The following is a 22,017-nucleotide window of genomic DNA, read 5'->3' as shown; positions in this document are numbered from 1 at the left end:
CTTCAGCCGAATACTATCCTTTATAGTTTTACTGAGCCATGGCTGACTGTTCTTACCCTTACCCCTTTTTTTCTTCATAGGAATAAATTTTTCTTGAAGGTTATACAGTATACCCTTAAACGTACACCACTGCTCATGTACCGTCTTATTCTTGAGTCTGCTATCCCAGTCAACTTTGATCAGCTCAGTCCTCATACCTTCATAATCCCCCTTATTTAGACTAAGCACCCTAGCCTGAGTTTCAACCTGCTCCCCTTCTATTTGAATATGGAATTCGACCATATTGTGGTCACTTGTTCCCAACGAGTCCCTAACTATGACATTTTTAATTAATCCTGCTTCATTACACAGGACCAGATCCAAGATTGCCTCCCCCCTTGTCGGTTCGGTAACATACTGTTCTAGGAACCCGTCTCTAATACATTCTATAAACTCTTCCTCTAGTCTACCCTGCCCAGTTTGGTTTGCCCAATTAATATGAAAATTGAAGTCCCCCATGATTACAGCAGTTCCCTTTTTACATGCGTCAACTATTTGCAGATTTATGTTCTGACTAACAGCGTCACAGCTATTTGGAGGTCTATAAATTACACCCACTAGTGTTTTTTTCCCCTTATTATTCTCTATCTGTACCCAAGCTGTTTCACTATCCTGATCCTTCAACGCAATATCCTTCCTCTCTATTGCCGTTATTCCCTCCCTTATTAAAAGGGCCACCCCTCCTCCCTTTCTTTCCTGTCTATCTTTCCTAATTGTCGAGTACCCCTCTATATTTAACTCCCAGTCCTGATCTCCTTGCAGCCATGTCTCCGTAATGGCCACGATATCATAACTATATATACTTAATTGCACCGTTAATTCATTTATCTTATTACGAATACTCCGTGCATTTAGATAAAGCACTTTCAGATGATTTTTACTACCCTTCCTTTCCGTTTTTGCCCCTTTTACATCTAGATCTTTATCTTCACAAATTCTGTCTCCTGTCACATTTTGAATTTCCGCTTCCCCACTGATACCCTGCTCTATTTCCTCTACCCCTGCCGTTATTACCCCCCTTGATACCTCCCCCCCGCTACTTAGTTTAAAGACCTCTCTACTGCCCTAGTTATATGATTTGCCAGGACCCCAGTCCCAGCACCGTTCAGGTGAAGTCCGTCCTTACAGAACAGATCCCCCCTGTCCCAGTACTGGTGCCAGTGGCCCAAGAAACCAAACCCATTATTCCCACACCAGTCTTTGAGCCACGCATTTAGCTTTTTAATTTTACGTACCCTCGCCGATTTGGCCCGTGGCTCAGGTAGCAATCCGGAGATCAGTACCCTCGAGGTTCTGCTTTTTAATTTATTCCCTAACTGCTCAAACTCCTTCAGCAGATCCTCCTTCCTCGTCCTTCCTATGTCATTGGTCCCCACATGGACCACGACCACTGGATCCTCCCCCTCCCTCTGCAAATTTCTCTCCAGCATCGCAGAGATATCCTTAACCCTAGCACCGGGTAGGCAACACAGCCTTCGGGACATGTTCTGCTGGCCGCAGAGAACCTTATCTACCCCCCGAATAATACTATCCCCTATCACTACGGCATTTCTTCTAACTCCCCCCTCTTGAATGGCCTCCTGATCCACGGTGCTGCAGCCAGGTTGCTCATCCCTCCCACAGCCCCTGATCCCGTCCTTACATTGAGTAAGAGCCTCGGTCATGCTCGTCAGGGACAAGGGCTGTGGCTCCTGCCGCATCTCCTCCTGGTTCCCCCTACCTGCCTCGCTTATGGCCACACCTTCCTTTCCTTGCTCACTGCCTACTGAATTAGTTAAACTGGTCGGTGTGACCATCCCCTGGCACAAAACATCCAGGTAATACTCCCCCTCCCTGATGTACCGCAGCGTATGAAGTTGGGTCTCCAGCTCATCAATGCGGAGCTGGAGTTCCTCTAGCCTCAAACACTTACTGCAGCTGTAGGGATCTTCTACATCAATGGTGTCGACAAATTCCCACATCTCGCAGTATTGGCACATCTCCTGACCGCCCATCTTATATAGGTAATTAACTGGTCCTGTTTAAGAATCCCCTACTGTATTGATACACCCCTTATTTATATAATCCTACCTCCTATAAATGGGAAAGTACTCACCCCAGCCGTAAATTACCTACTGGTTTGGCTGTCTAGTGGTAATTCCGTCCGCTCTTCCTGTCTGGTCCACTGCTCCCTTGCAGTGCGAGGCAAACCTCTTTGCCTCTGTTAGTCTCTGTTAGTCTCTCGAGCCGCGGCTCCGTCCGTCCTCCCTCGGCGACAGCACCTGTGGCACCGCGGTCGTGACGTCCCTTCCGTTCCTGCAGAGCCTTCCTGTCCTGGGCGGAGTCTGCAGCTAACTGTGTGCTCACGTCCGTTAAATCAAACGAACCTTGCTACTGCACACCCCAGGCGAATGGTGAGAAAGGCCTCAATCAGGAAGTGGTGTGCCTCAATCAGTCTCTGCAAGTGGTGTGCCTCAATCAGTCTCTGCAAGTGGTGTGCCTCAATCAGTCTCTGCAAGTGGTGTGCCTCAATCAGTCTCTTTGGGATGTGGACGGAAACCGGAGCACTTGGAAGAAACTCACATGGTCACAGGGGGAGCGTGCAAACTCCACACAGACAGCACTCGATTGGCAGGACCAACCCCAGGTCTCCATTGCTGTGAGGCAGCAACTCTACTAGCTGTGCCACTCTGCACCTTCAATGTTGTTTTTCTCCGATATGGAAATATCTATTGTACCACAATTTTGATCACATCACCATGTTTTTAGAAAACAAATTATCTAGTAAAATTGAAGTAACAATAATCAAGAATATTGTTTTACATGTTTTATGTTGACTGCAGCACAATTATATTCTCAGCATTGGATATATGACTTTATCTGTTTCTACTTTGGATGTGCTACATATATTCATAGGGTTGATGTTTGTTTTAAACTGCATGTACATAAAGCCAACAGAAGTTCAATTTACTTGTATACCGTTTTTTTGTTGAATTGAAACAGCTGCATACACTCGATGGAGAATACCTGAAGCAATCGAGGCAGCTGAAAAAGGAACAGACCCACCGTCATAGGTTGGAATTGCGGTCGGAAACCTGTGGTCAGACCATCTTATCCCACGGGGCCGAGTTGAAGAATCAAAGATTACCTGGTGAGCAAGTAACTTTACCCGAGGGAGCAGTGGCGTCTGATCCAACCACTCTAGTAAATAGTTACCTTGGAGTCGAACAGATATCCAGCAGCGTTCCCCACAAGGAGAGAGGTGAAAATTTAACTAGAGAAAACTTGGAAATGCCAGACGTTACTGAGCCAATCATACCAGACAAAATGTATTGGATCCAGAGACTTGGTGACCTTTCCACTCAGCTGCAAGAAAGAACTGAATATTGGACAGGCAAAATAAATGAGTCAAGCAGGAAAATTAAGCACGTTTATCCAGGTCCTTCTACCAAATAATAGGTTCGGATTTAGTAAATTCAGGAAACAAAATAGTGACAGAAGTTTCCCACTTGAAAGAGGCAACGTTCACAACAAACTGTTAAAGGAATACAACAGACTCTTGAGTTCATCCATAAACCATTTGTAATGTAGAATTTATTGATTGCAGATTTATAGTGAAACATGTGCAATGCCAAAAAGAAAAGTTAATAAAAATTGTAAACAACTCCATCTACACCACTGAGAAAAGCTACAAAAGAAAGTCAAGGACATATTATATATTCTGTATAATTAAAATTCTTTATGGTTTAAAAACAACATATTTGATTTTTTTTCACTAACCCATGCACAAACGAAATGTGAAGGAGTTTGGTGGAAAAGTGGGTGGAAAAAAATTTACATTCAATGATACAGAATTAACTAGATTCTGGAGTAGTTCCTGAGGATTGGAGGGTAGCTAATGTAACCCCACTTTTTAAAAAGGGAGGGAGAGAGAAAACGGGGAATTACAGACCAGTTAGTCTAACGTCGGTAGTGGGGAAACTGCTAGAATCAGTTATTAAAGATGGGATAGCAGCACATTTGGAAAGTGGTGAAATCATTGGACAAAGTCAGCATGGATTTATGAAGGGTAAATCATGTCTGACGAATCTTATAGAATTTTTCGAGGATGTAACTAGTAGAGTGGATAAGGGAGAACCAGTGGATGTGTTCTATCTGGACTTTCAGAAGGCTTTCGACAAGGTCCCACATAAGAGATTAGTATAAAAACTTAAAGCACACGGTATTGGGGGTTCAGTATTGATGTGGATAGAGAACTGGCTGGCAGACAGGAAGCAAAGAGTAGGAGTAAACGGGTCCTTTTCACAATGGCAGGCAGTGACTAGTGGGGTACCGCAAGGCTCAGTGCTGGGACCCCAGCTATTTACGATATATATTAATGATTTGGACGAGGGAATTGAATGCAACATCTCCAAGTTTGTGGATGACACGAAGCTGGGGGGCAGTGTTAGCTGTGAGGAGGATGCTAGGAGGCTGCAAGGTGACTTGGATAGGATGGGTGAGTGGGCAAATGCATGGCAGATGCAGTATAATGTGGATAAATGTGAGGTTATCCACTTTGGTGGCAAAAACAGGAAAGTAGACTATTATCTGAATGGTGGCCGATTAGGAAAGGGGGAGATGCAACGAGACCTGGGTGTCATGGTACACCAGTCATTAAAAGTAGGCATGCAGGTGCAGCAGGCAGTGAAGAAGGCGAATGGTATGTTAGCATTCATAGCAAAAGGATTTGAGTATAGGAGCAGGGAGGTTCTGCGGTTGTACAGGGTCTTGGTGAGACCACACCTGGAGTATTGCGTACAGTTTTGGTCTCCTAATCTGAGGAAAGACATTCTTGCCATAGAGGGAGTACAGAGAAGGTTCACCAGACTGATTCCTGGGATGTCAGGACTTTCATATGAAGAAAGACTGGATAGACTCGGTTTGTACTCGCTAGAATTTAGAAGATTGAGGGGGGATCTTATAGAAACTTACAAAATTCTTAAGGGGTTGGACAGGCTAGATGCAGGAAGATTGTTTCCGATGTTGGGGAAGTCCAGAACAAGGGGTCACAGTTTAAGGATAAGGGGGAAATCCTTTAGGACCGAGATGAGGAATTCTCTGCCACAGAAGGTAGTTGAGGCCAGTTCGTTGGCTATATTTAAGAGGGAGTTAGATGTGGCCCTTGTGGCTAAAGGGATCAGGGGGTATGGAGAGAAGGCAGGTACAGGATACTGAGTTGGATGATCAGCCATGATCATATTGAATGGCGGTGCAGGCTCGAAGGGCCGAATGGCCTACTCCTGCACCTATTTTCTATGTTTCTATGTTTCTAAAGGAAATTAAGTTACCGAGACAGGGGAGAGAGGGTAACTGGACAAAAAGGGAAATTTAGTGATAGAATGGAAAACAGAAGAGATTAAAAGATAATGGTGTATGACAAAGTGGGTATTCATAAATGTAAGGAAACAAAGATGGGTCTCGAGGAGGTCAGAGTCATATAGGCCCTTTTGCTCAGTGTAGTCTAGGCAACCATATCAATATACACTAGTGTTTGGTTCGCCAAGGCCTGCTGGATCTCCTGTTTGCTTAGCATTTCCATACTGACCCTTCTGTCCTGCGCTGCCCCCAGACCACATGCAAACTGTACGAATAGCAACTCATATGTGGGTGTGAACATAGATTTCTCAAATTTTAGGTAACATTTCTCTCCCCTCCTTTTTCCCCTCTCTTCCCGATGCTTCTCCCTGGAGTGCACGCATTTATCTCACTATCTCCCCCCACCCCCCACTTTCCACTCTCTCTGTCGCACACCAGCTATATCCCTTCCTCTGGTTTCACATTTCACTCTTTGTCTCTTCTCTTACTTTTTTTTGTCCACCCATCTGCCATTCAGAACCCCCTCCTCGCCTATATCCACCTATCCGTTGCCTTGCTTTGTGCTGACTCCCACCTCTTTTACGGATTTCTCCCCCCCCCCCCCCCCCACCACTATCAGAAGAAACATTCCAACTCAAAACGTCACATATCCATGTCCTCTGAAAATGCTGCCTAATCCACCAAGTTGGACTAGCATTTTGTGGCTTTTTTTTCTTCTAAACCAGCAGCAAAGTTCATCGGGGAAGTTAAATACTCACTTTGCAGTGCACTGCAGGTCACTGCAGTGAGATGTCAGTATTAAGCAGTGTTTCTGCTTCTTCACATTTCTTGTGACAGTTTGAGATTTATTGTATTCACATTTCCAAAAAGTGAGCGCAAGGCACATGAATCAAGAACCAGGTTATTACTGATAGTCCTCATGACCTATCAGTCCTCATGCTGATAGTCCTTCGGTCCATGATGCTAGTAGAAGCCATGATGCCAAATTAAATTAATCCTTTTTACATGCATGTAATTCATATCTGTCCATTCCTCGTGTCTATCTAAATGCCTCTTAAACCTCACTCTCTTATCTACATCTATCTTACCACTTGGCAGTCCATTCCAGACTACATAAATAAAATTCTTATCTCACTCATCTCTTTCAAACTTTCCCTCCTCTCATTAAAGCTACATCCTCTAGTATTTGACATCTCCCCATTTGGTAAAAGACTCTGACCTATCAATGCTTCTCGTAATTTTATAAATTCTATCAGGTCTCCCCTCAGCCTCTGATGTTCCACGAGGAAACAATCTAAGTTTGTCCTTAGAACAAATACTCTTTAATTGGGACAACATCATGATAAACACAATACTCCAAACATGGCCTAATAAAGTTTTATACAGCTACAACATGACTTCCTGACTTTCATATCAATGCCTAGAATGATGAAGGCAAGCATGACGCCTTATCTACTTGTGTTGCTTTTAGGGAGTGATGGACAAGCATCCCAAGAACCCTTTGTTCACATCAAAATCATGCAGTGGACTTATAGAGAAGATAACATGGCTGCTGCCAAGGACCTAGGTGGTGAGTTACTTGATGCTCTGTGTAATGTACACAGTTGCTGACTATTGATAAAGTGGAATCACATTTGTGTCCCGTACGTCTCTGATGTAACATCCATGGAGCAGTGGCTGTATACTGAATGGCCACATTGCACTTTGGAGAAATTTCCCATCCTTGTAAACATTATGCTCACTCCATCTGAGCCACATTAGAAAGAAAGAATGAAATAGCTCTCATGGAAAACATGTGAGTGACTCCTCAATGCAAAATTGGACAGCAAACTGTGACTATCTCCTGCTTCAGCCTGAAGGCAATCTGATGTACAAGGGTACATGGCAACCTGCTGCAAAGTTACGTGTAGGAAAGAACTGCAGCTACTGGTTTACACTGAAGATAGACACAAAATGCTGGAGTAACTCAGCGGGTTAGTCAGCATCTCTGGAGAAAAGGAATAGGTGACGTTTCGAGTTGAACCCCATATTCAGACTGAGCAGGGACTCAACCCGAAACATCACCTATTGCTTTTCTCCAGAGATGCGGCCTGACTCGCTGAGTTGCTCCAGCATTTTGTGTCTATTTTCATTGACAAAGTTATCCTTCTCTAAGATTGGAGCATGTATCATATTTCAGAGGGAATGTCCTTTCTAAAGCACGGATGCTTCTTTCACATCAGTCTGAAGAAGGGTCTTGACCCGAAATGTCACCCATTCCTTCTCGCAGAGATGCTGCCTGTCCCACTGAGTTACTCCAGCTTAGGCAAAAGAATTGCGAACTGAAAATCTCTTGTTGCTCGGAGCCAGTCCAACCTCTTCCTCCTCCTCCTTCGTTTCTTGGCAGCTTTACTCAGCCCCATCCCCTCAACTCTCCTTTGATAATCTTCTGCTCATTCTATCAGAGATAAACCGACTCAAAGCAAAGTTTCTATTGCACAACCATGAGTGCAAGAAACTTCTGCATAATATTCAAGACAATACAAAAATCTTAAGCTCCTTGCACTCCACGCAGCTTTAGAGAGTGTCATGGGCCTGTCCCACTTCGGTGACTTTTAGGCGACTACAGGAGACTACGCGATCGCCACATGTTCGCGGGTGGTTGCCGGGGAGTTGCCTTCATGGTCGTGAGGAGTTCCCACATTCTGGGAACTAGTCACGGCTTCATTTTGGTCGCCGCGAATTTTTCAACATGTTGAAAAATTAGCGGCGACCAGAATGAAGCCGCCATGGAGAGTATTGAGAATTCTCGTGCGGTAGGTGCAGTGGTAGTGGGTCGCCAGTAGGTTGTGGGTTCTAGTAGGTTGTAGCCGGTGCTGACCGGTGAATTTCATTGGCTCATTGGGAACAAAACGTAAACAGTAGTTTTCAGAACCAAGGATAATGTTAATGTTAATGTCCGCCGAGCTTCACAGCCATGTATCTCTGGTTTCTTAAAAGTTGTCTCCACTCCTTCTCCCCACCCCGTCTCCCTCTTCTCCCCCCTTCTCCACCCCTCTCCCCCCTCTTTTAAAGGACTTAAGTGACCCTTCCCGTACACTGTGCTTTCACCGTCTTAATTACAGCGCCAACCTTCCTGTTCATCGTGGTGTGTGTCTGTATCACATTGGCTTTGCACTGTGTGAATTTCACTCAGCGCTCCCCCCACTTGCCCTGTCCCCCGCCTGCATTACAGGCTGGTCAAGGAAGCGATGTGTGTGTGTGTGTTCCACTCTGACAGTCCACCGTTCCAGTAGCTGGTTTTTCAGAAACCTGCTATGACTTAACAGTCGCCGGCAGTCGCCTGAAAAATCGCCGGTGGGACAGGCCCAATAGTTACTAACAGCCACGTGTACAATTGTTGCAACTGTATATAGAAAGTGTAGATTGGTTATTGCATGTGAACCAATCATAGTAGAAATAGCATCACTAACCCCACCTTACTGTATGCTTTATATTAACACCCACTTTCTACACTAGGCAGTCTTGGAAGCGGTGATGATGAACTAGCAACTAACAACCTGCTGTACCGCTATATCATGTGTATTAATTAACGATGACTTTAAACTCCAGACTGTGTAATATGCTTATTTACAGAAAGCATTTCCAAACTAACCCAATAGCGTTTGATAATCCCTTTAATTATTCGATTGGAGTATGATGGGAGAATAAGAAGGAATCTTTCCAACGGCAGAATACGTTTATTTGGATAAGGCTAGGGAAAGGCATCAGCTAATTGTTGAACTCCAATTAGGCATTGCCAGCAATTGATGTCATAATTTGCCTATCCCATACTTTTTAAATAGCATTAGCTTTGTATCTCATCATGCCATTACCAGTGTGTCACATGACACAATTCACAGTGCAGGCAAATCAATATGTGTATTGTTGCCAAAATCATAACTAACAAGCATCAAGCACAGAGCCAATTTTTGTGGCTTAAATCTTTGCAATGTAACATTGAGCCATATCAGCCCAGACCTTCCCTTTAAACACCACCATAATCTGTCCGGGACTTATATTTACCTGGTGCCATCGGAGAGCATCTGATTTCTTGGCAATAAGCAGTGAAAACATTCATTGAGGCCAATAGTCACAAGGGCTAAAGGTGAATGTGAACATTGGCAAAGGACATGTGGAACAAGTCCTGTCCTCAAAATACATGTGGCCAGGATGCTTTGCTGAAGTCAATTTAAACTTCTGAACTGCCCTGGTTGAACAGCCCACCAATGGTTCGAAATATATGTAAGTATTTTTTTAAATATTACAAAAAAAGGACTGGAAATGACTGGAAATATTCCAAAATGAGTAAATTTGTTAGTAGATTTGCATGGACTTAGTTCCCAACCTCACAACCCTCAAACAGGGCAAATGTGGGAAGTTTTCAATGGAACTGCATATATTTACCAGCAAGATCCAACCCATTATTTTTAAAGCATGACTTGCCTACAGTTTGGCGTATGCAATATTAGATGTGAGCCAATGATAGTTACTTTAAGGGAGTTGCCAGTGTGTATCTGGTTTACAATAAATGCCTTTGTAAGTCTTCACTGTGAATGGTGTACAATTAGAAGAATGAGATGTGATTTCATTGAAAGTTATAAAACTCTTCTGGGGCTCTGCAAGTTGGATGCTGGGAGGATATTTCTACTTGCTGCGGATTTTAGAACCAGGGTCACAGTCACAGAGTAGGGATAGGCCATGTAAGACAAAGATACAGAAATGTCCACACCCAGAAGGGGGTGAATCTTGGATTTCTCTACTTAATGAGCTATAGAGACTAAGTGTATAGAAAGGAACTGCAGATGCTGGATTAAACCGAAGATAGACACAAAAAGCTGTAGTTACTCAGCGGATCAGACAGTATCTCTGGAGAAAAGGAATAGATGATGTTTCGGGTCATGACCCAGACTATGTGACTGGGTTCATTCACAGCAAAGATCAGCAGACTTTTCTGGCTACCAAGGGCATCCGAGGATAGTGGGACAGGTGCAGGAAGATGGAACTGAGGTGGAAGATCAGCCATAATCTCAATGAATGATGGCGTAGGCTTCAATAGCCAGATGGCTCCAATTGCTTCTAATTTTGATGTTATTACTAATCACCAGGCTTCAGCCATGCTGATAGAAAGTTTCAGAAACTGCTGTGGAGACCTTGAACAAATTACGCACACTGTTGGAGCTCCTTGCGGTAAATGGATGTGAATCTGAATAAATCTTGCAACGGATTTTGCTGGGAGTCGGATGCCATTTTCCACATATACTTTGCACTTGGTAACATGATAAATGGATTTGAACATTCACTAGCTGGAAGAAATTATCTAATTGCTCAAATGTAATTGAGTTATGTCAGCTATTCATCATAGGAAGAAGCCCCTTTGCATTGCTCACAGTATATTAAAGCATACACTATTTTAAAACTACAAGAAGTTTTGAAGCATTTGACACAAAATCTTACAGGCTGTTTATGTAAATTTTGCATAAACTATCTGTACCTTTAAGACACAGGTTCGAACTAAGGTCAGGTAAGGGTTTGTTATTTGCTATCGATACTTGAGTGAATTTAAAAGTTGATAATTCATCAACAGGAAATGACTGGCTATCTTCATTTTTAATAACTTTTTTTTACGACACATTGGTTTTCCATAAGTATACTTACAGGAAGTGTAGCCTTAAAGTAAAGTAAGGTTGGAATCAGCGTGTGTAGACATAATTCACCTCCCTATTCCAATTGGTTATTCTAACTTAATTTTTATGATGCTTTGTTTTGTGATTTACAGTTAAAAAGCAAATGTCATTTTTGAAGCAAATTAAAACTGATGGTAGATTAGACTCTGTATGGTTGGATAATTTGATAAACACACAACCGAGTGATGCAGAAACAGCATCACAGTCACTACCAAAATAGATTCTCTATATTTCCACTATAATGTACCACAAATAGAATCAAAGTGCAGGAGCAACTAAGTCTGCAAAGAAGGCATCAGAAGGCTGCAGTCTTACATTGGAAGTTTGCATTCTAAAATAAATGGAGAAAAGTGAATGAAGATATAACTCCATTGAAAAAATAATATTAGATTAAATAATTTGCAAGGATATGATTTCTTCTTATTTGCCAAATAACTGATTTCTATAAAATTGTCTGGCTTGTATAAAAACAAAAAATGTTTGAGTGAAAACAAACTTCAAGATGAATCCTCCCAGAACATTGCTCTCCACTCGAAGATTAGGAACTCACACCAGCAGTGCTGTCAGAAAATCTGGTTTATAATGTAAAGCCACAAAGCACTGACCCATTGGACATTTTGGACTTTTAATTACCTAGAAATTACATCATAGAAGCCAGCCATCGAAAGATGTTCCACACAAATTCCATCTCTCCATATCACCCAATCCTTTCAACCTCATGTACTTAAGTATCTTTCATTTGTATTATTTATGTTATTCGACATGACTGACTGTTTAATGAAAAAGTGGATTACAGATTCTCAATTTTAAGTACAGTTTGCTTATGGTGAAACTGTATGTGTACAAAAATTATGTATCAACTAATTGTTAAAAGAAGCTGACATTTTGGGGTCTCTGAGCCAATTATGTTATTTGTTATAAAATATTTAATCAATTTATTGATTGTCTAACGCATCTTTTTTTAAAGATCTCTATTACGATGCCATAATGCCAACCTTGTTATTTTCTTTAATTTTGATGACAGAACATTTTTTACATTGTAGATTTAGATCTATTTAATTTTGACCATGGTAAGATTTATTTTGCTACCAAAGGAGTTAGGATTATTTAACTAATAATATTTTCAGTATTTGAAGTGTACTGTATTTGATGAAAAATGTAATCCCTTTCTCTGGCAATATTCGATTCCCATTTGCTTTGTCAGTTGTCAGGAGAAATGTAAAATGATCACGTGTTTGTCAGTGCTAGTTATTTGACCCTATTCCTGAGTTGAGATTTATAGACAACTCCATCACCTAGACAATATATTTCAACAAAGTCTGCATATAATATTTTGTTTCACCTTAGAATAATTGTGGTATCAGGTTGTGTTATGTATGTTTTTACATATGTTGCTGACTCAAGAGTAACGTTACATTATTAAAATTGATGAGAGTTGATTAAGCTGAGGAAAATAAGAAAATCTTATTGTTCAAAGAATTACATTATTTTCAGAACTCTGCAATATTGCATAGAGTAGCAAAAATCCAGTCAGCTTCTGATGGTGCCCGATAATGCTATACATTACAAGCCCAACAGATTACACCATTAACCAATTTTCTGAAAGGATTGTTTTTACAGATATCCTGTCTTTTGTCAGAGACACATTAAAAATGATTAATAGACAATGCTGAAAACGACGAAACTTGATTTGTGGCATGATACTTTATTTTATTGATGTGGTTACTTTCCAAATAAAATAATTTAAACCAACATGAATACGAATATGAGTTTGTGCAGAATAGCTATTGGTTCCAACATATTATAGCACACCATCAAAAATGTTCATATAAACTATCACGTTTTGTTAACAATGTGATTCTCATTTTTAACACCTTGATCAGCAACCAACAAATTTATTGAAGGCTAATAATTAAATGTCTGCTTTATTTCATTCTGGGTTTTCACTCAAATGGTTAAGTGCAACATTTTTCAGATGTGCAGCTCATAGGGTGAAATATTACATATCTTTAATTCTCCATTTAAAATATTTAAGATGATTTAATCATTTCTATAATATTGGCACAATAAAAATGAAAGCACTTTAGTTGCATTGATTTCTGATAGAGGTTAAAATATTGCTTGGTATACATAAATATAAAATTATAGAAATTAGCTTTCACCACAGCAAATAATCTCTTTTCACAAATAAGCATGATGAGTCACTTTTTATTTTGTCTCCACACGTTTATCACCTACCTCAAGGAATTAATACTTCTGCACTCTGTCTCTGTAGTGGAAATTGAAGACCACTATACATTTTAGGTTAATTGAAGAGCTACCAGGAATCAATGCATGGATATCAACCAAATTCTGTTTGGACATTCATAAAAATCAAACATTCAATTATATTCTGTACCATACAACACTTCCTCTTCATTTCTTTAATAACATCCATAGCAACTTCAAAGAAAGTGCCTTCAGTGCCTTATCGGGTTAATCTTAAAGAATAATTTATTATGGCATAATGTAGCAACAGGAAATGGACTATTATGGTAACACCAGATTAAAACATATTTTGCACTGATCTGGCACTAGCCTGGTTGTTTTAATGTTGTAATCTTAAAAGTATTTTTATGTTGATAAATGGACATATGACAACAGTAAAATAGCCTTCTGAGGAATATTCTATTAATACCAGGAATGAGCATTTTAGAGACACTTAATAATCATCTGTGCTGATAAAATACCACATATTTGCTACATGGGCAAAGGACATGACACCACACTTTTTTTATAAGAAGCTAGGGTTTATAAACCAAAAATTGCCATGATCATTTTCAAATGCTGTCTGCATAATTCCAGATGTTTCTTTTTTAACTGTCCTGATTTGAATAGTATTAGAAAATGGATACTAACTTTGCATTGTAATACCTGAAAGCATTATGTTGTAATATTTGAAATTCTGTATTCTAGAGAGAACCAGATACGGAGTCATTGGGTATGTTCAAGGGAATGTTTTACTTTTGGACCATCAAGATTTTAAGGGTGTCAGGGTCTTAGCACGAAAATTGAGTTAAGAGCGAGTCTTGAACTTACTGAATGGTGGAGCAGGCCCGAATCCAATGGACTAAATAATCTTCCCCCCATCCTGTTTCTACATTTCCCAAGGTTTCTACATTTCCTCAATGTTTCCCAAGGTGGAACAGGAAATCTGAGTGCAAGATACCAGGTATTTATTTACAAAAATATTACCTAGATACCACGTTTGCAACTTCCATCAGGATTACCTAGCAGAGGGATAATAAGGGCTCATGGCAAGAGGCAGTATTATTCAGATATAAAGTGGAGACAAATGGTTAGTGTTTATCCACTATTTGACTCGAAATTGCCAGATATATGCAGCATACTGTAACCAGGCTTTGACTTATCACGGTGTTGTAGCGGAGCCTGCTGGTGCACGCAGGTATCGAACCCAGCGTTCAGAAGCCGCGGTCACGTGAATCGGGAGGGACTGCTGTTTTTCACATGGTTTTTGTTTCGAGCGGCAGTTCACCGCTGCCACCGTTGTGTCCAGACGTGTTGTGAGAGCCTGTAAACTGAGAAGTGATTTTCTGAATAAAATTAGTTGGAAAGCTCAGTTGTCGTTCTTGCGACCGCCAAATTGGTGACCCCGACCTGTCTAGCCATCGTTAGACAAGCAGATCATGCAGGAGGACTACATTCCCGCAGAATCGGCCGGCGCGCGGCAGGGCTTACCAGGCTTCAAATTACCATTGTTTTGGCCCGATCAACCTCAGGTGTGGTTCGCCCACGTTGAGGCACAGTTTCACCTGCATCGTATCATAGCAGATGATGCCATGTACTTCCATGTGGTGGGAGCTTTGCCACAAGACTGTGCCTCGAGGCTGTTGCCTTACATCAGGGACCTGCCGACCATCAGCAAGTATGAAGGGCTGAAGGCTCTGCTGCTCCACACTTTCGGTCTCAGTCAAAGAGACAGGGCGGCAAAGATACTACACATAGACGGTGTCGGCGATTGGCGACCATCCACCATCATGGCGAAGATGTTAGCCCTGATGGACGGGCACCGCCCATGTCTGCTCTTCGAACAGGCGTTCCTGGAGCAGATGCCTGGCGAAGTCCAACTGATGCTCGCTGGAGCTGATTTCAGCGACCCCCAGCACCTCGCGGAGAGAGCTGACGAATTGTGGGCACACAGATGGCGTGGCGTTTGTGCCTTCACCCGCTCCCCTGACATGGCGTGGGTGCAACCGAGATGACATCAGGAGGAAGAAGAAGCCCAGCCCAGCGCCGAAGAAGCATCGCCGCTTCCAGTGGTTTTCAGCCGATGTCATTGGTGCTACTACCATCAGCGCTACGGCACCAAAGCCCGAAGATGCCAGAGCTGCTCATATCAGGGAAATGCCTCGGCCGATCATCCATAGAGGCGAACGCAATCGGCTCATACGAACGCCTCTACGTCCGTGATCGCCATTCCGGCTGCCGTTTCCTGGTCGCGTGGGTAAGGTAGGACCCGTCCTCTGGGAGCAGCATTCGCACTTATGGTACGCGGATCCTGGACTTAAATTTCGACTCCCGCCCATATAGGTGGATGTTCACTGTTGCTGACGTCGCCCAACCGATCCTGGGGACCGATTTCTTTAGCGCGTTCTCCCTGTTAGTCGATGTGCAAGGCGGACGCATGGTCCCTGTGTTGGACCGGTGCCCTGCCAAGCTGCATAATCCATCCACGCCCCTACATCAACTTGACGTGGTAGCTGAGATCCAGCAACCTTTCGCAGCCCTGCTCGCCGATTTCCCAGGGTTGTTCACGCCCCGGTTCGACGGGGCTGCGCCCTGTCATGGTGTGGTCCACCACATTCCCACCGAGGACCCACCGGTACACGCCCACGCCCGCCGTCTCCCGCCCGATAAATTGCGCATCGCATGAGACGAGTTCCAGCTTATGGAGGACATGGAGATTGTCCGGCAGTCGGATAGCCCTTGGGCTACCCCGCTGCACATGGTACCCAAATCGTCCGGGGGTTGGAGACCTTGCAGTGATTACAGGCGTTTAAACGTGGTAACCACAGCAGATCGGTACCCAGTCCCGAACATCCCGGATTTCTCGGCTCATCTGGAGGGCGCAACCTTTTTCTCGAAGGTCGACCTCATTCGCGGGTATAATCGAATTCCGGTCCATCCCGACGACGTCCCTAAGACGTCCACCTTCACCCCTTTCGACCTTTTTGAATGGCTAATGATGCCTTTTGGCCTGAAGAATGCTGCGCAGTCGTTCCAAAGGTTAATGGTTCAGGTCGGTCGGGGTTTGCCGTTCATTTTCATCTACCTCAATGATATTCTGGTGGCCAGCAGCTCGCAGGCAGAGCACATCAGGCACCTCCGCCTACTTTTCGAACGGCTGCGTTAACACGGGTTGGTGATCAACCCCGCGAAGTGCCAGCTCGGATTGCATTTCATTTCCTTTTTGGGTCACAGCATCACCTGCCACGGCGCACAGCCGCTGCCCGAGAAGGTCGATGCCATCTGTCGCTTCCCGAGGCCTCTATCCGTCAAGGGCCTACAGGAGTTTATCAGAATGGTTAATTTCTACCACCGATTCATCCCGTCAGCAGCCGCCATCATGCGGCCGTTGTTCCAGTGTCTGGCCAGTAAGCCAAAGGACCTGATCTGGTCCAAGGAGGCGGAGAAGGCGTTCGAGGGGGCTAAGACAGCATTGGCCAATACCACTATGCTGGAACACCCTAGGGCATCAGCCCTAATGGCCCTCACTGTGGATGCATCCGACGTCGCGGTGGGTGCTGTCCTCGAACTACAAGTAGGTAGCCGCTAGGTGCCGCTGGCATTTTTCAGCAGGCAGCTGCGAGCTCCCGAAGTTAAGTACAGCGCTTTCGATCGGGAGCTCCTCGCGCTCTACCTAGCGATCCGCCATTTCCGTTACTTCCTAGAGGGGCGTGCGTTCACCGCATTCACGGACCACAAGCCACTCAGGTTCGCTTTGACCAAGGTGTCCGATCCCTAGTCCGCCAGGCAACAGAGGCATATCGCCTACATTTCCGAATTCACATCTGATATTTGGCATGTGGTAGGGAAGCTGAACATTGTGGCTGACGCGCTGTCCCGTCCGGCAACCCCCGAAGCTTCCGCTTTAAGTCTAGGCGTGGATTATGAGGAGCTGGCCGCTGCCCAGCAGGTAGATGCCGGTATGGAGGTTTACCGCAATGCTGAATCAGGACTCAAGCTGGCTAAGGTGCCCTGCGGCACCACCGGTGTGCGGGTCCTTTGCGATGTCTCCATGGGTAAAGCCCGCCCCATTGTCCCGATTGCCTGGAGGCGTCGGATTTTTGACACCATCCACAGCCTAGCGCACCTGTCCATTCGCGCCGCCTCTGCCTTGGTCGCGGCCAAGTTTGTCTGGCACAGGTTACGGAAGCAGGTCACAGCATGGGCCCGTTCTTGTGTCGCATGCCAGACTTCCAAGATACAGAGACATGTGCGCCCGCCCGTGCAGGATTTCGCTGTTCCAGACGACAGGTTCCATGTCCATGCCGACCTGGTAGGTCCCTTGCCGTGTTCGCACAGGGCTACTCACCTACTGACTATCGTGGACAGGTTTACCAGGTGGGCGGAGGCGATACCGTTAACGGATATCTCCGCTGAGGCTTGTGCACGGGCTATCATCTCACATTGGATCGCTCGTTTTGGGGTTCCTTCCGATATCGCCACTGATCGTGGGGCCCAGTTCACATCCTCCCTGTGGTGTGGTATGGCGCAGCTGTATGGCGCGAAGCTGCAACAGACCACCGCGTATCTTCCAGAGTCCAATGGTTTGGTTGAGCGTTTCCACAGGCACCTCAAGTCAGCGTTGAAAGCTCGGCTCACCAGCCCCGATTGGGTTGACCAGTTGCCTTGGGTCCTCCTCGGCATCAGAACCACGCCTAAGATGGACCTCAACGCCTCCTCAGCCGAGCTGGTTTACGGCTCGGTTTTGCGAGTACCTGGGGATTTTCTGCCCGTCTCCCGGGACCAAGAGGTCCCGGCTTCGGCAGTGTTAGCTGACCTTCGCGAGCGGGCGTGTGCTTTGGTCCCGGTTATCACTTCCCGGCATGGTTCCTCGGCGGTGCATGTGCCTACTATGTTACGTGATTGTGCTTATGTTTTCCTTCGTAAGGATGCTCACCGCTCGTCGTTACAGCGGGCGTACGAAGGTCCGTACAGGGTGCTGAGGACTGGTACCTCGACGTTTACGTTGGACATGGGTGGCAAGGAGGAGTTCGTCTCCATGAGTCGCCTTAAGCCAGCACACGTCGACGAAGATAGCCCGGTGGCGGGTAGAGGACATCCACCGGCCGTATTGCCGCCCTCTGCACCTGTTACCCCTGGTTATGTATCACTGGTCCCCTCTGTTACGCCCGTCCCTCGTTCGCGTTCTTCGTGTCCCTCCGGTTCTGTTTTGCCGGCCCCTACAGGATGTGTGACGTTTCGGGTTAGGACCCTTCTTCAGACAGGGTCTATTGATAGTGACTATTGGATAGGTATAGTGCATTCGGAAAGTATCCCAAGAAGACTTGAGGCTGTAATCGCTGCCAAAGGTGCCTCAACAAAGTACTGAGTAAAGGGTCTGAATACTTATGTAAATGTGATATTTCAGTTATTTATTTTTAATTACTTTGCAAAAATTTCTAAACACCTGTTTTTGCTTCTTCATTCTGGGGTATTGTGTGTAGATTGATGATAAAATAATGAATTTAATCCATTTTAAAATAAGGCTGTAACATAACAAAATGTGGAAAAAGTGAAGGGGTCTAAATACTTTCTGAATGCGCTGTACATGTGCATGCAGGGAATGGAGGGATATGGAACAGATTGATAAGATTTGGTCTTGGCACAGACATCATGAGTGAAGGGCAAGTTCAGTGCTGTACTGTTCTATCTTCTAAGATCCCAGGTATCACTTTGCTGTTAAATTGTCTGTAAGTAAGGCAGAAATGAATGTGATGCAGGCCATGTGAATTATGTCAGAAACCTCCATGTACAGTTGGTCCATTTAGCTTGGCCCAAACTCCTGATGGGTGGGGCTTTCTCTAGAGATGGGCACCTTCATGTTAAAACTTGTGCAAAGCAGATTTATGTGTGATTTTCACGTGAAATAATTGGCACTAATAGGCCTAATTTTCAGGCAACGCTTGATCTATTGTCCTTTGGGCGGCGCGACCGATGTTACAGTGGCCTCTGCAGTCCGTCTGTCTTTTTTTAAATTTTTGTCCCGTTGAATGTATAGTTTGTTGTGGTTTTTATATTGTTTTTAGCTGTATATATGTGGGGGGCGGGGAACTTTTAATATCTTCCCTGTACGGGTGACCTGACCTTTTCCCTGTCGGATCTCCGTTGTCATTGGGGCCTAGCACCGTGGAGCGGCCTCCAACAGGAACTACCTGGGGGCTCCAGTCACGGAGCCTGCGGACTTACCATCGTGGAGCTGGCCGGCTTCGGAACGTGGAGAGCTGTGGTGGCGCACGGCTGCGACCCGACTACGGAGCTCGGAGGCTCCAGCCGCAGGTCCGGTGGACGGTGACATCGGGAGCTCGCAGGTCCCTGGTAGGTGACCGCTTTTCGGATCTCCCGCAACGGCAACTTCTTCCGCCCGAGTTGCGGGGTTGAAAATGAACCGGAGTGGGGCCTTACATCGCCAGGCGCGGCTTTAACGGCCGCGGGACTTGCCATCGCCCGCAGGGGGCTTTAACATCGGGAGAAGAATGGAACACAGGTCCATGAAACAAAGGTCATTTTCAAACCACATTAACAGTAGTTTAAAGCACCTTGACCGAAAGATTCTATTGTGTACCATAACGTCTCTACGTACTCTGTGATTGAATTTTAGGTAAAATTTTATCACTATATACAATTGGGACCTTTATATCTGCATAATGTGCCTTTGTAAATTCCATCCAGTCCTCCAAGTGGGAACATGCAAAGATATGGTGTGGAATTCTTTGCCATAGAGGGCTGTGGAGGCCAAGTCAATGGATACTTTTAAGGCAGAGATAGATAGATTCTTCGGTGTCAGGGGTCATTGGGAGAAGGCAGTAAATTAAGGTTAGAAGTGAGATATAGATCAGCCATGATAGAATGGCAGAGCAGAATTGATGGGCCAAATGGCCTAATTCTGCTCCTATCACTTATGACCTTATGATATCAGCCAGCATTTGATATCTGTTCTGCAATGTTTTTGTAGGATTAAGAACATAGAACAGTACAGTGCAAGGACAGACCATTTAGTCCATAATGGCTGTGCTGACCTTGATGTTCATCAACATAATCATATCTGCTTGTACATGTTCCATACCCCTCCATCCCCTGCCTGTTCATGTGCCTGTCTAAATGTCTCTTAAAGGTTGCTATCATATTTGCTTCCACCACCTCCCTGGAAGGCATGTTCAGGGCACCTGCAACTCACTGTGTACATTTAATTTAAATGTTCTGCCTTTCACCTTAAATCTATGTCCTCTGGTATTTGCAAAAAGACTCGTGACTATCCACCATACCCATGCCTCTCATAATTTTATATAATTCTATCACATTGCCCCTCAGCCTCCTATGCTCCTGAGAAAACAATGTGAGTTTGCCCAACATAACTCATTCTCTCTAATCCCAGCGATATCCTAGTAAAACAGGGGTCGGCGACATTGTTCTGCATAGGGGCAAGGACGCATGTCTGTGAGCGGATGGCGGGCCACATGTATCATGTGTACACATGGATCCCGCCCCTTCGACGACACCACTCATACTCACTCATCCCCGGCCTATTGACAACCCCGATCCTGACAGTGAAGCCCAGGCACAGAAAGTGCGTGGCCGTGCCGGCGGCTTTGCACAGGATGCGGTTCAGCCAGAGCTCGGCACTCAGCGGCGCTCAGCCGAGCTCGTCTGCGCTCGCTATTTGGCGCTGCTCAACGCTCAGCACTGCTCGGCACTCCTCGGCGCTCGCTGCTGCTCGTCTCCGCAATTGCGGTCGCCAGCGCAGGCTTCCTTGCGTCCTTGGGTCACCGCGCCTGGGCGCCACGGCCTCGGGCCCGGGAGGTACCGAAGATGACGGAAATCTGCGGGTCAGATAATTATGGGGGGGAAAATACCCCTAGGGGCCGGATGATTTTGGGTTATGGGCCACATTCGGCCCGAGGGCCGTAGGTTGTTGACCTTAGTGCAGTAAAAGATGCACACAAAATGCTGGAGTAACTCAGCAGGTCAGGTGGCCTCTCTGGAGAAAATGAATAGGTGAGGTTTTGGGTCGAGACCCTACCTAAATCTCTTTTGCATCTTGTACAAAGCCTCTACTTCCATCCAGTTATTTGGCAACCAGAACTGTAGACAATACACCAAATAGGACAAAATCAAAGTTTAATAAAACTTCGACATAACTTGCCAACTTTTATACCCAATGCCCCAACCGATAAATGCAAATCTGCCACACAGAAATGAAAGAGTTTAATTTGGTGAAATATGGTTCGTAAATTAAAAATGGAGATTTGCTAAAAAACAGAAAGCTGTAGCGGCACCTGCTGGTGCTCGCATGTAATCGGACCCTGAGGTTGGGTTCCTTGAACACGCGACTCTGGGAGGGGTCGGGATTTCGCGCATTTTTCTAGGCTGTGCACAGTTAGTCGATCAAGACCACCGTTGTGGCTATTCCTGTATTCAAAGGGTTGGTTAGACTCGTTGTCGTTGAACAGTTTGTGAATAAAACTTGATTCAAAAATCCGACGTTTGTCTGCATCCGCCAAATTGGTGACCCCGATGCATCCAGCCGAAGTTGGACGAAGAAGAATATGCAGGACAATTATATTCCCGCCGGCGCAGCCGGCGCCCAGCAGAACACATTCAGTCTTAGACTGCCCCCATTTTGGCCAGATCAGCCTCAAGTGTGGTTCGCAGG

The 22,017-nt window shown here is 44.9% G+C and overlaps 2 protein-coding genes across 2 annotated transcripts in view; both read left to right on the top strand.

Annotated features, from left to right (window-relative positions):
* The window catches only part of LOC116972561 (paramyosin-like), a 407,834-nt gene extending 395,001 nt beyond the window's left edge, over positions 1-12,833 (top strand). Inside the window, exons 28-30 of the mRNA XM_033020381.1 lie at positions 3,022-3,169; positions 6,848-6,946; positions 10,503-12,833. Of these exons, the coding sequence (XP_032876272.1) occupies positions 3,022-3,169; positions 6,848-6,946; positions 10,503-10,552 (297 nt within the window). The 3' untranslated portion in view covers positions 10,553-12,833. The remainder of the gene's footprint in view (positions 1-3,021; positions 3,170-6,847; positions 6,947-10,502) is intronic.
* Positions 12,834-16,662: 3,829 nt separating this feature from the next.
* LOC116972560 lies at positions 16,663-20,704 on the top strand. The gene is made up of 3 exons (XM_033020380.1): positions 16,663-16,906; positions 17,174-18,415; positions 20,676-20,704. Exons 1-3 carry the CDS (start codon positions 16,663-16,665, stop codon positions 20,702-20,704), a joined length of 1,515 nt encoding a protein of 504 aa, XP_032876271.1.
* The last annotated feature ends 1,313 nt before the right edge of the window (positions 20,705-22,017 follow it).

This window comes from Amblyraja radiata, chromosome 4, assembly GCF_010909765.2.
Source record: "Amblyraja radiata isolate CabotCenter1 chromosome 4, sAmbRad1.1.pri, whole genome shotgun sequence".
In the NCBI taxonomy this organism is placed as follows: Eukaryota; Metazoa; Chordata; class Chondrichthyes; order Rajiformes; family Rajidae; genus Amblyraja; species Amblyraja radiata.
The sequence above is the reverse complement of the archived record's forward strand: the minus strand, read 5'-3'. Positions and strand labels throughout refer to the sequence as shown.

Bases quoted from the DNA above. Each gene is read 5' to 3' on its own strand.
- LOC116972560 (XM_033020380.1), top strand. From the start codon at position 16,663: ATGGTTAATTTCTACCACCGATTCATCCCGTCAGCAGCCGCCATCATG. The intron at 16,907-17,173 runs GTAGCCGCTAGG...GGCATGTGGTAG, and splicing joins TGTCCTCGAACTACAAGTAG to GGAAGCTGAACATTGTGGCT. The intron at 18,416-20,675 runs GTAGAGGACATC...ATTGCCCCTCAG, and splicing joins CGAAGATAGCCCGGTGGCGG to CCTCCTATGCTCCTGAGAAA.